General features: G+C 40.1%; 1 protein-coding gene across 1 annotated transcript; it reads left to right on the top strand.

The window, feature by feature from the left end:
* The first annotated feature begins 994 nt into the window (after positions 1-994).
* LOC104493856 (granulocyte-macrophage colony-stimulating factor receptor subunit alpha-like) lies at positions 995-13513 on the top strand. Its single transcript, XM_010136615.1, has 9 exons — positions 995-1079; positions 3886-4015; positions 4108-4199; positions 4324-4407; positions 5782-5921; positions 10604-10730; positions 11168-11264; positions 12134-12215; positions 13439-13513. The coding sequence occupies exons 1-9, from the start codon at positions 995-997 to the stop codon at positions 13511-13513; spliced, it is 912 nt and encodes a 303-aa protein (XP_010134917.1).
* The last annotated feature ends 892 nt before the right edge of the window (positions 13514-14405 follow it).

Below are 14405 nucleotides of genomic sequence, written 5' to 3'. Positions count from 1 at the left end.
CCTTCTACCTGCTGGCCATGTGTCCACTCAGTATTATTTAGAGCTAGCAAGAAACACCTGTAAAAGAAAAGATTTTTATGCGCTCACTGGATTCTCAAGCTCCAGTGGACTCTGTACAATAGAAAGGAAAATTTAACCATCACACTGCTTGTTCATGTTATATGAAATCATGAGTTGAGCAATTACATGATTTCGCTAAGAATCAGGAGGGAAGTGGCGAACTTCTTATCTTGCAACACTTCCGATGGTACGTCAGTTTCGCCAAACACAAGAGGCAAGGGAGACAGCCCATCTAAAACACAAGTCTTTCCATTATCTCTGAGCCTGAAGACTGTGATAGAAAGACAAACGAGATAAAGAAATTTTGAAATAGAAGGTAGGTCCATCATTGTCTTTCTGACTAGTTTGTTTGCTGACGTATTCACTGAGACACTAGGAAGTCCGGCGCTGGAGGGATGATGTCACTTTTAAGTATATACTCAAAAACATCCCTGGAAATACAGGAACTAACACTTTCTCCAAACTTACCCTATTCACCACAGGGTAACCTGACCTGAACGATATTGCTGTGGCCCACTTTGATATTCCCTGTTTGCAGCTGTTTACCCATCTACTTGACGTCTATTCATCCTAACCTTTGTATACAGCAGATACATAAACAATCTTTAGACTTTAAGATAGCGGTCACCAAATGTATATAGGTAATGTTTATGGTGGCTCCTCATGCCACCAGCTTTACAAATACGCACACAAATTGTTTTGTTACAGAAAAGGACAACTTCTTTACCTTTGTTACTGTTTATTGAAATGTTCTCTGACTGCTTGAGAAGCCTATCTAATCTCTCCTTTCACCAGAACTGAGATACAGTCAGATGGTGTAGAAACAGGCATATGAGCAAGTCAGACTACCCAAATTTAGGGGATAGTGGTTCACACTGTCATCCCTCACCCTGAGCAAACTTCACTTTGTCTCTTTGTCTCCAAGGAGGAAGAGATGATTGCTCCTCTTGCACTGATCTTCATGACCCACTGGATGCTGCTGATCACGCAGGTGTGCGCTGGCCGGCACTGCACAGACAGTGAGTAGAACACTGCCATGGGCAGTCCTCTGAGGTGGTGTGTCATGCTTTTCTCATTAAGGGTAGTTGTGCTTAAGGTGCCTTCTGTCTTAGATGTGCTAGGTAGGAACCTCTGAACCCAAAAATCTGGGAATCAGTCTTCTGCATTTCTGATCCTATTACTTAACACTTGCAGCGGAAATGCCAGGCTCACTTACCAGAAATTGGATGCTGAATCAGTGGAAAATGGAACTGAGTTGGATGAGCAGCTGTCACTGGTTGGCCAAGGCTGGCCAATCACAGGATGAACTCTCTCTCTAATCAGGCCTCCTCCCGTTCCAGAAGAAAGGGTTAAGAAAAGAGATAAGAAAGAAAGAAAAAAAAAATCTGTGAGGTCTCTGTTAAGTTTAAGGAACTGTAACACTTCTAATAACAATAGAAAGATATTATAGACAAAACATCAAGGTATTAACAAGTTTATTCAGGATTAGAACTGGTGCAGTGAGGTGGTGGGGTTGGGCTGCACTCAATCCGCAGTTAAAGAACAGCAGCGATAAAAGGCTACCAGGCTGCTCAGTGCAGCAGCAACAGCGGCAGAGCTGCCAGAGCACGCAGCAGTGGCCAGAGTACGCAGCAGTGGCAGAGAGTGGAGTGGCAGAGAGGTGGCAGCAGCAGGGAGCGGCGGCACTGGGCGGCCCTAGGGCGGAGAGGCGGTAGAGATTGCTGCAGTGACGAACGAGAGGCAGGGAAAGAAGCAGGGGAACAGCAGCTCCAAGTGTGGGCAAAAAAGGGCCGTGGTTTCCACTTGCGCCATTTTTAAGGAAGCTCCAGGAGCCCGCAAAAGACTTCACAACCAGTAAGATGAGATGACGTACGTGGGATGAATACACTACTGGCTGTTTGATGGGTCCATCAAAAACAAACCGACACACCCTGTTTATCTTAGACGAGGACAGCAGCATGGATTTCATTGAGGACTGGTGTTCAGTAACCGCAGGAGATTTTACCAAGGCTGGAATGATAAATTTGCTACTTCAACTTTTAACACAGATAAATCATTATACTTCCTACTTTTTCTTTCACATCTTTAAGTAACTGAAAAAACTATCCTTGGCAGGAACAAGATAGTCTGTGTTTTAGCAGTCCTTTCTTGTTTTTGTTGAGACCTATCATGGTACTAAGGCATATCTGCCCTCTCCAGCCATTCTTGTGAAATTCTTGCCTTCAGAGGAGTCTCGTGGAATCAGGGCCTTCATGGGACTGAAGTGCAAGTCCGTCTGTTTTCCTGGTTTCAGAGAAACTTCAGTGAGAGGCATCTCCTGCTGTGCATATGAGAATTTCTAAATAGAAAGGACAGACTGAATTAGATACATGGGACCTTACTGACTCACCTAAAGACAGGATATAATCATTCAGGGACACTGGAGATGCAATGATGTGCTTACTCAGTGCTGACTGGTGTCACACAGAAGCCTGTGAAGACACAGCATTTCTTGAGTGGCTCTCGAGGGCCAACCATGTTCATAAAATGATAAAAAGTTTTGAGTTGGAACAGAACTTTTAAAGAGCATCTAGTTCAAACCCCTTCCCATGAGCAGGGACATCTTTCACTAGATTGGGTTCCTCAAAATTCTTCCAACCTGACCTTGAACATTTTCAGTGAACAGATATCCACAATTTCTCTGGGCATCCTATTCCAGTATCCCACCACCATCATCATAAAATATTTCTTCCTATGTCCAGTCTAATTCTACCCTCTTTTGGTTTAAAACCACTGGCCCTTGTTCTGTCATTACATCCCTGGTTAAAAAGTCTCTTTTCCTCTTTCTTATAAGTCCCTTTTATGTATCAAAATGCCACAATAAAGTCTTCTCAGAGCCTGCTCTTCTGCAAGCTCAACAACCACAACTCTTCCAGCCTTTCTTCAGAGGGGTGGTGTTCCAGACCTCGTTCTTCTGGACCTTGAGTCTTCTGGATTCTAGCAGGTCCACGTCTTTCTTGTGCTGGGTCTCTCTGTATGAGAGGGGTAATATGAGGCCCTTAAGAGAATGAGGTTCAAGATCTGTTCATTTAAGGACCATGGATTTGTCTTATACAAAATGGCACTATTTCCTGCCTCATCAAGCTCAGAGTATTTGCTGATTCCTTATAAAACAGTGGATAAGTCATCCTTCCTTTTTAAAGGTCTGTTTAGTCTCATTTGGTTTCACTGGGGATGGGGGTTCAGAAGTAAATTGATATGTTTGTGATCAGGAGAAGATTCTTGATGTTAATCCCAGGTAGAAGAAGCTATTGCTGCAGAGCACAAACTTCACAAGTTTGCATCTACTCCTCTCCAAAGTCTAGAAAAACTTCACAACTCTGCACTTGGGTTTCTCTCCCTCTCTGGATTCCACAGGGAAATTCCTCACGCTTTACAGTCATTTAATGTCCTTCAAACAAAAATGTTACAGCAGCGTGCTAAAGAATGACAAGCAAATGTTTCAGTTTGTGTCATTGTGACATCAGTGTCTCCTTTTGAACAGGAACAATTCAAAGTAAAGGGGTAGCCACGTTAGATCTCAGCCTGTACTAGAGCAGTGCAGGCTCCCTATACTATGCATCTGAAACTGTATTTTGGAGGATCTATCCATGACAAATTCTTCATTAAATCTGTCAGTTCAAATATCTTCCAGTGTAACTACCTAAAATGAAGAATGTCCTTCCTAACACAAGCAACAACCACCTGGAGTTGCAGGTGTCTAACATATCTAAGCATGTGCCATGATCCTCCAGCTTGGAGCAGTCCCATGATTTTTCCTCATCACGGATATTCCTGTGTTTGCAGGCCTAAATGGGTCAGCCATTGAAAACTTCTCCTGTGTGATTTATAACATCTCCCTCATGAACTGCACTTGGCGGGCAGGCCAGGATGCTCCAGAAGATACCCAATATTTTCTCTACTGGAAGAACTCAATGTAAGTAGGTCTGCTTCAGTCTGGGGAAGCCCGAATTCTCATTCGTCACATCTCACTGCCCACATTTAACTAAAACACCTTGCTATATACAGATATGGTGATGCAGTGGAATGTGAGCTTTACCTTAAGGATGAAAATGGCAGAAACATGGGTTGTAGATTCCAAAATGTGACAATAACACAAATGGCAGAAACACAGGATGTAGATTCCAAAATGTGACAATAACACGTGAAAAAGCTTACTTTCTGGTGAACGGGTCGAGCGAAGACTCCCTGATGCAGTTCTATGATGAGTGCATTCAGCTGTATAAAAAGCTTACTTTCTGGTGAATGGGTCGAGCAGAGACTCCGTGATGCAGTTCTATGATGAGTGCATTCAACTGTATGAAATTGGTAAGTAAATAATTTCTTTCTGCTTTATTTTCATTATTGCATGAGGATAGTAGAGCATTTATCTCTGAAGAGGAACCAAGTATCCTTTTCACCTAGATAAGAAAGTAAGAGACTGTATCCTCTTCAAGAAAACCTATTCCTCAAACAAAAGAGCAGTGAGGCTATTTAAGCAAGAAAGTTCCACAGCGGCAGCCTACCTCAGATTCTTTAGCAACTTACCTTTATTGGTTTTAGGTCTTTCTCTGGCAAGGTCCACAGGACTTAAGAGGTTGTTCTTCCCCTTGCTGTCATTTCAATGATCGCCAAAGACGTTTCAACAGAGGAAACTCTTCAGAACTTTATCTGAGCACAGATTTCTCCTTCTCATTGCCAGTAGGGATGGTGTACATCCACACCATACCCTTGATTAAAGAAATTAATAGGTACAAAATACCGCAGGTATGGGTGCCCAGGTATGCTCTTTCACATGTGGGGCTCTACTTGGAAGCATGTTCTGCAATTACTTTTACTGTGGCAAAACCTTTTTGAAAAAGTCCCACTGGTTTTGGTATTGACTCCAAAAAACAGACAAATGAGGCTTCATTCTATGATGAGAAGGAATTGAGCCCTAATATCACTCATGGCAGATTAAAAGAAAAAATGACTGTTCTATGACCAAGTAGCTTGTCACGAACAGGCCAGGCATCTCTCTAAATATTGATGTAAAGTAGTAGCCTAGCTAAACTAAGGTTTCCTCGGTCAGCCTTTCATCACCCTTTCTGTCATGAGTGACTGTCTTTTGCTGTTACAATAATCAAGTCTATGACAATGATCAAAATATAAAGGTCCTTATATTTTTGTTGACATATGAAATTAGGAGAGATATGTGAAGAAGTTGGCTAGTTTCTTAAAACTGAATTTGTATGGCTGATTTTTTTGAAGAGGTGAATAAATGTGAATAAATGGTATATTTCACAACACAAAGAAAGAAACACCATCCTGTCACAGAAGCATTGAGTGAGAAAGCTTGAAAACAAAAGTGACCTTTAGATTTCCTACATTAGGATTAGCATCAGCTTGTTCTTCTGCAGTAAAAACCATCCTTATAAAAAGAAGACAGCACTCTACTTTATTCATATAGAAAAGTAAATGAAGGGGGCTTGTATCTTTGTATATCCCTAAGTCATGCTCCCTGTTTTAGTCCTGTTTTTTCTGATCCAGATGACAAGATTTAAAGAACTTCAGTCTTTCAATTATTTCTAACAGAGTTCCTAAAAAAAAAGGACAAAAATCAGTATTTTTCTTCATAGAGGTGTTACTTGCAATTGCACTCTCTTTTATCAAAGCAAAACCAGATAATTTTAATTATTTGAATTCTTGGTTATATAATTTCAGAAAAGCTTGTGCCTCCATCAAATATCACTGTCAGATGCGATGAAATTAAAAATGATTGCATAATTCAGTGGCAACGACCCCAAATAAGTCATTCTAACATAGACAAGTGTTTTAAATATGAAATCAACATAAAGTATAAGGTAAGAGTAATTTCTTCACCTACATTTAACATTAATACATATGTTTGCATTTACCAATACACATGGATAAAAAGAAAATCAGTCTCTCTTGGGTAGTGTAGCCTTCCTCATCTGTAGCACCATATCGCTTTGCGGTTGTGCCTTTCAGGCACCCTGTCATGACATACTGCCCCATTTTTCACCCCTATTCCCCTGAGTGAGATGCTGCTGGAGATACATGGGATGACTGTGGCTCTGTGGACTAAGAGGGGAAGCACAGTTAATCAAAACTTGAACCTACCACAGCTTTGGCTGTGAAAAACTCAGAAAGGGCACTTCTTTCACTAAAACCTGTTGGAGCTGTCCTGGGCTGGTGTCCTTCCAGCAATGGCTGCATCTCTCTGAAAGGGCAGAGCTGGGCTATAAATACTGAATGGGGAAATGTGCATCCGCTTAACAAGTATGAGTTGATGGAGGTGAGTGAAATTTCTCTATATATGAAATGTAAACAGCTTATTCAGATATCATATATAAGCACCACACCTGTTGGTCCAAAATTTGAAGCTGTATAATGTTAAATAAAAGAACAATGAATGTGAGACAAAAAAAAAAACCAAACCCAACAAAGGCAGTGTGAATAAGCACAGGTTACTGAGGGAATAATTTAAGCTATTGAATGTGAAATTCGGACGTTGTCTCTACAAGTCTTTTTGCAGCAACAACAGCAGTGAGATAGATTGCTGTGTTCTGCTGCAATAAGAGCAGACCTGTACTGTAATGTGGCAGAACTGCGTCAAATGACCACAGGGTGGCAGACAGTGACCTCAAAGGAAAAACCTGTCTGTACTACAAACAGATCCGGACACTTGGTGGCTGTTGAAGGCATTCCCTAGGTTTCTGTTACTTGGAACCTCTTAGTCTGGATCTGGCTTGCTGTTTCACAGATGAGTTTTCTTGCCACCGCAACTAACTGCTACAAAACTGCATTACTCCTCCTAATCCCTTGGCAGCAAAGAAAGCTTATAGGAAACTCCATGGGACATTGGAATAAAAGTGCATTGCATACTTCGTCATGTCTTTTAATATGCCTAATATTTGGTTTATAAAGAACATTCAATTCACATGTAGCTGAAGTGCCTAGCGTTTTTTTTAGTAATCATTAGCATTTTTCAAGTGACTACGTATGTCAAGGAGCATCAATTACCCTATTGCAAAGTTTATACTTTACCACTGTCAGGTATAAACTTGTATTGTTCGGCTAAAATGCTACGACTATCATGTATGGTATTATAGACAGCTTTTAAACTGTGTTTTCACAATTGGAAATTTCTTGTATTTGGAGCAGACAAAAAAGAATAACGCCATGAGTAACATAATTTCAATCACATTTTTTCATGTCTGACACTGATATAAACTCAATTTGATGAGACTCTTGGCTTCTTCTTCAGTGATGTTTTAAGGCATTATAGACAAGGATATCTGGGAAACCCAAAGGCAAACCTTACAAGTGAAAACTGAGGCACTAAAAAGGCACAGAATACCTCAGCCTTTAACAATCCACTAGTCACCAGGCTTTTCCAACTCAGTGAGAAACAGGCCTGCATTCTCCTTAACCTCACTTTTGCTGCCAATGCACACATAAAAATCTTTCTTTTGTTCACCTTCCTCACTAGTCTCAACTGCAGCTGAGCTTTGGCTTTCTTTACTTCATTCCTACATGTGCAGATGATGTCTTTGTATTCCTCTCAAATCCCTTTTTCCACCTTGTGCGTATTTTTTTTTTGTCTTTGAACTCAGACTCAAGCTTCATGTCCCACCATGCTCAGCTGGCACGTTTGCTCAATTTTCTGCACACTAGAATCGACCATTTTGTGCTCTGAGGAGGCTCTCTTGTAGATTAACTATCAGCTTTGTCCTCTAGGGCAGTTTCCCCTGTGTATCAAGACCTGGGGCTGTGAGACTTTCTCAAGCTGCCTGAAGAGGGTCTTATCTGCTTCCTTGTCTAGATGGAAAATATTCCTTGTCTAGATGGAACAAACACCTACTATTTTCATTTCACCTGTATTGGTCTGACCTCTGATGCCTAGTCACAAGCTCTCTTACTGGTTCATCATTTGTCCCAAGACAGAGCTCTAAGATGTATTCAAGGCACTCCTTTATATAGAGGGCAAAGCCCAGATTGGCAAGTCTCTTTGCAAGGACACTCACCCCACTTGGTGAGACACATTCCATGCCTTCTCTATAGCTCCTGTTTTTCCAAAAAAGTCCCAAGGTTGTGGAAGCTAAACCCCTGCCTGTGACACTAGCCACTCAGACAGGTATTGACCTGCTGGGTGAGTGCGATTCTGTTCAAGACTTTCCCTCTCACTGGAAGGACTAAGGAGACATCATCTGGCCTTCTTGCCCTTCACCATCCCCCCAGTGCTTTGCAATCACCCTTGAAACCATCCAGGTTACCCCTGGCCATAACATTGATGCCCACAGAGAAAAGCAGGAAGGGTTAATAGTTCAATGGCCAGTCAGGACTATCAGTCCTTCTGCAGCATCCTGGATCCTTGCCTATGGCAAGCAACAGACCTGCATCACGTCAGGCCAGCAGACTGGCACTGCCATCCCCTGCATGAGGGATTCTCTTTTAACTATCACACACATCTTCTCCTTCAAGTTTTTTAAAAATAGTGCCCTTTAATGCATCTCTACTTCCAAAATTTGCAAAAGACCAGCTGGCTTTCTAGAACTCCACTTTCTGAAGTCTTCCATGACCTCATTAGTTTAATTTCTCATATGTTATCTGAGTATAAACACACACAAAAAAGGGAACGTGTACTGTTGCACTTTCTCCTAGATTGATCCCTGTGCCAAGGCTAGCTTGTTTACAGATTCTAGAAACTGTCCTGTACAGCAGCATGCTTGGCAAACTCATGGCCAGATGCCACATGAGCATGTGTGCAGTTATTTGATAAAACAAGCTTGGATTAATTTAATTTTGTTTTAAAATGGAGTCATACAGAATGCAAAATAATTTTTAAAAATGCGTAGCTCTGGCAGGCTGAAGGAGGTGATATAGTCTGCGGTCATTAGCTGTGTGTGGTCGCTGCACTACATGGTAGTCATTATGGCTATTCAGAAGAGATAAGCAAATGCTTTTCTACCTATCAAAAACATTTTCAGAGGGCAGGCTAAAATACCTGTGAATCCATGTTTGACCTGAGTATTTTCATATGAAGGAAAAAGTAACAATATTTTACATAGTATTTGCAATTAAATGTAGTGACATTTATTGTAAAATATAAACACTAGAAGTACACTAAAAACCTTGTGTCACATATTTTTATCTTTTTTGTGTGTGTGTGTGAGTAAGAATAAAGTAACGGTTTTCAATCAAGTCTGGTTTGCTTGTGTTTCAATTTAATCACCAATTTGAAATAAAATTTATTTCTCAACTCTCGTGGTATACAAATATTTTCCACAGAAGAATTAGTTATTGTATAAACTTGGCATTGTAGATGAATTATGTATTAGATACTAAATGTTAGACAAATTACTAGTTCTTCTGAAAAAACTGTCAAGCAGGTAAGAACGAGTAACTCAGAAAAAAGGGAGAGTAATAAAAATTATTTATTATCCAAACAGAAAATACAAAAAAAAAGTGGGGTTTTTTTTTCTCAATTTACAGGACAATCCTGATGGAAAAACAAAATATACTTCTATACAAGTAAGTCCGCTTGTTCTATTAATCAGCAATACACGTTAATTTCATAATCATTTGTGAAAAGTAAATAGTATGTAATTGCCTTTAAATCGGTATGTATGAAATGTCCTATGCTTTATGGGATCCTCATTTATAAATTTCGTCACTGTGCCAAACTGCAAAATCATCATGACCTATGTCATTTATTACACACTCGAGAACAGAACTTTCTTACTATTCTGTAAGTAGTTTGAAAAGCCTTTCTTTTTACGTTATATTATCCACGCTCCTCAAATATTTGGAACACAGTTTGAAGTTACACATCGGTGACAGCAGAGGAAGAGACACAGAGAAAACACTTCCTGGGGATTTAATTTCATTTATGAAAAACAAAGACCACAAAAGTCCTTTGGGATGGGGACTGTCCCCCAGGTATCCTGCACCGTCTTCTATCCAGGGCAGCTTGCACATCCCACCTCTGTCCTGAAAGTCTCCAAGAGCAAGCATGTTTCAGTAAATTCCCGTAACACTAAGTATTGCAGTCTTCTACTTACTTTATAGATTTGGCTGGAAAGTTAAGCATTTCCCGAAAAGTCATAATGCAAAGACTGAGGAAGGTGAGCTGCATGATGACAGTTTATTCCTCAAATCACTCAATTCTAGCAGTATTGAAATAGGGCAGTTTAAGATATTTTTCTTCCTCTGACAATATGCCAAGGGAAATTCTCAATAAATCAGACTATCCCTTATCAAATTACAGGAGATTGTAAAAGACAAAAATCTTCTAAACTTAAAACATTTACTAAGTGATAGGTTATTTTTGAGACACGCAGGTGTATACATATTATACACATAACAAACTTGAATATGTTAATTTTTTGCTCTGGAACAGGAGTCTAACAAGCAGTGCTCTCATAGCCTCATAAAAGTTTCAGTGGTAGATGACGAATGCATATTACCAACACGTAGACATGCAACAAAGAGTGAAAACTCCTTTTTGCTTTGTCTTCAGGTGGGGTGGAATAATCACACATTTCAAAGACCCAATATGAGAAAAAAGTACCTGTTTAAAATAAGAGCAACTGGCCATGTCTGCTTCAAGAGCAACTGGGGGGAGTGGAGTGCGCCTGTTGAGTTTGGTAAGAACAAATCCCTGCCTTGGGCTACTCTTTCACCAGCAGTATCCTGTCTGCATCGCACATCGCTGCGCACCTGTGCACCCACAGATATATAAAGGATTGTCAAACATTTTGTTTCCCTCCACAATACTGAGAAGAAAAGGAAGAAGAGAATTAATGCATCTCTTAATACTCCAACACTGGAAATCAATATAAAAAGCGACATTTGCAACTGAAGTGCATACCTGCTTACTGCAGGGGATGGATGAACAGGCTCAGGGTCAATCCTTCCCAGCACACGTTACCACTAATGGGCTGAAATAGAGAGCTGATTTTTATTCCAGCAGACACAATTCAGACTGACGTTCACCAGTCAGTCACCAGAGCAGGTGTCTGCCAGAGCTGTGCATCTGTTCCTCTTCATTAACGATAATACTTTATGGCTGTTTCTCTTTCAGGAACTGAAGAGATTATTTCTTCTTCAATATGGATTTTACTTGTGGTAACATTTGTGACACTTTTAGCGGCAATCATCGCAGTTTTGTTCCTCAAAAGGTAAACTTAATTTACACATTGATTTTATTTTGTGTGGGTGTGTGAAACATCTGCTGTTCTTAAACAAATAAGGTAGAAGTGTCTCTGTAGTATACAGAAAACCTTTTCACTCACACTTTAGTAGAAATCAATCCCAATGACAGATCCTGAAGCAAGTCCTTCCCTTGGCTGATCCACACAACTTTTTCCAGGGCCTCTTCTGTCAACATGGCAAGGAGAACAATTATATGCAATTACTTACATCAACAGTAAAACTGCTCTGAATATTTGCGATGCAGATTGTCTGCGCAGTAGGTTTTCTGATTTCTTGAGCTGCTGAATTTATTGCAAACACACAGGTTGGTTGTATGTACTGGCGAAGATTTTGCAACATCGACTAGAATTGCTCTAGCAAACTGAATTTATCTGAAAGCACATTAGGTAAGCAGATTGCTTCTTGAAAAAAAAATTAAGTGAAACAGAAAGAAGGATATTCTGCTGTGTCATGCAATTTCTATAGTAATATACAGTAATTCAGAGATGATACTGTTCTTCCAACTCATTAAAACTTTTACACCCACTTTTCCATGGTTGTAGCATAGGATAATTGTGAGTTCCTTTTCCTTTCAAAGAAGAAAATAACTACTAGTGAATCTTACCCAAAAACGAAACCCTTACCATCCAAATCCTTAGTGTCTTCCTGGGTTTTTTAGGGTTCATTCTGTGCTGAAATGATGATATTTTTAACTTCTGTCGTGGAAGAGGAAGATAAGAGGTGGTTTAAGGGGCAATGGTTCTAACCCAGGTCTCTTCCAACCAGATGATTCCATGATTCTATGAACACATGATGGTTACTTTTTTTTTCCTAATCCATCCCTTTTGATCTCCAGGACTGGCTGTTGGAAAGCAGCATTTCCACAAATCCCAGACCCAAAAAATGCATTTTGTGGACTGCCTGATACAAATCCAGAGGTATGTTCTGGATAGATCTCTATATATCTCTATTTTATATTAAATGTGTGAAAATACATACAAGATTCTATTGCAGGTATTTTTTAAATGATAGGGAACTTGACACAGAGAATAACTCTTCTCTTTGCCATATTTTGAGGAATTACAAAAGAAAAACAGAAGGCAAGTTTGTTAAGAGAAGTCAAATGCAGTGCTCTTCCAGTCTCAGGGAATTTCTCCTATTTAACAGGTACAGAGGCTGATGCTCCCATTGGTAGGTCCAGACAGCAGCAAGAGTTGTGCGTTTTCCCAACACAAGGCGCACACACTCAGAAACGCACACACAGAGGATGCTCATGCAGACCAGCACTTACACTTTAGTAGAAATCAATCCAATGTGCCTTTGCTGGCACCACATTAGCACCAACAGCAGTCACATAAACAGGAATGCAGGCAGCCCAGTCCGGCTGCTCCTCTCTGGCTGAGCAGGACTGAAGTTTGCCAGTGAGATGTGAATACATCCTCACTCTCTTCATTCACAATAACCATAAATACAAGTTCCTCACATCTAAGATCTATGTCCAGACCCTGGGTCCCCCCACCAGGTCACCAGCCCTCACCTTGGGTCTCTCCAGGTGCAGATCCTGTCCTATTCACCCACAGGTCCAGCTTCAATGAACTTCTCTGGCAAGTTAAACCCATGAGATAGAAAGCAAGATGCCACAGAAACCAGGCCAAAATAGGATTTTGTAAGGTAACAGGACAGACTGTGGTGGTCGCACACAGTGTTTGATCAGACCAACATACCAACCAGCAGCTCACTTGTGCTCCTTTCTTGTCCAGCAGTTTATCCTTTATGTCCAGTGATTTCTCATTGTCTATTCAGTTAGCTAAACTTCAGACAAACTTCACCTAGTTTCACACCTATTAATTAGCAAAGTTAATCCTTTTGTACTAACTCGTTTGAGATGGTTTGATGGTTTGTGTGTGGTGCATTGGAGAAAAGCACACATGCTCCCTGTCCACTTTCAGGTCAGTCAAAAGTCATGTGTCAGCATTACAAAATTGCTGAAATTTCACTGTTGCATCTAGTTCAGGAAAGCTTATCAGCTAAGAAATAAGGAAGTGAAATATTTCTGTAAAACACAACAAATGTTGAAATACTCTCAGAATTGTGCATAAGTAAGTAGAGGTTAACCTAACTTTACGTATAAAATTAATGGAAGTTTTTGTTTTCCTTTCAGCTGATGGAGAACAAAATTCAGTCAATAATATCTGAAAAAGAAGAGATAATATTAGTTGTTGATGTAGTGAAATAACCAAGACAAAATGAGGAATCTGACAGTGCGTTTCTCAGCTCAGGAAACTATATATTCCTGTGGAAAGTCTGGAGTAATGTATAGGCTTTCTTCACTTTCTTCCTTTTCTTGGCAGAAATGGTAGTGCAGCCAAGAGAGAAAGATACCTCACATGTAACTTTTTAAAATGCAATTGTATTTGCTTTTATTTTGGCTAACTTTGTTTGGGTAAATTGTCCTTATTGGGTATCTTCCATTTTTTGAATATGATTGAAGTATTTCAGTCAGGAAGTTTTAGTTCCATTTTAATTTTTTAAGGAAAAATAATAAGTTTGTCTCAAATTAAAAAGAATAAGAAAGATTTTACTGAGATGAATAAAACTTTGAAAAAAAAAAAAATCTTGTGCCTGAATTCCACTGTTCTAATGTCATGAATGGGCCTATTCATACTTGAAGTTTCCTCAGATCTCGAGGTACACATAGGCAACTGGAAAACTGAGAATGGGATTGAAAACAGGCTGACACTCTGAGGAATATCAAAGGACAGGAGTATGTCTAAAACCCTAACTAATCCTAGATCTTAAATGTGTTCCTTATGAGGCAAGAGATCAGCCACCATTAACTCAATATCAGCTCATACCTACTCTGTAGGTATCTAGATCTTTACGTTCTTACTGCTCACTCACCTTTTTGTTACATTAATCAAGTGTTTTAAGATATTGAGTATATGACTCAGTGAATCGCTGTGTTCTTTTGTTCAAACAGAGGGCTTTACTACTGAGCCGAACATTAAGTTTTCAGACAATGTACTGGGAAAACAGCCCGGGCTGTTGAATGCAGTGACTGGTCATGAGCAACGCTCCCGAGGAACCAATGCTCATAGTGGTTAGTACTAACAGTAACCTGGAAAATG

The sequence above is a fragment of the Buceros rhinoceros genome, unplaced genomic scaffold, assembly GCF_000710305.1.
Source record: "Buceros rhinoceros silvestris isolate BGI_N320 unplaced genomic scaffold, ASM71030v1 scaffold805, whole genome shotgun sequence".
NCBI classification, from domain to species: Eukaryota; Metazoa; Chordata; class Aves; order Bucerotiformes; family Bucerotidae; genus Buceros; species Buceros rhinoceros.
The sequence above is the reverse complement of the archived record's forward strand: the minus strand, read 5'-3'. Positions and strand labels throughout refer to the sequence as shown.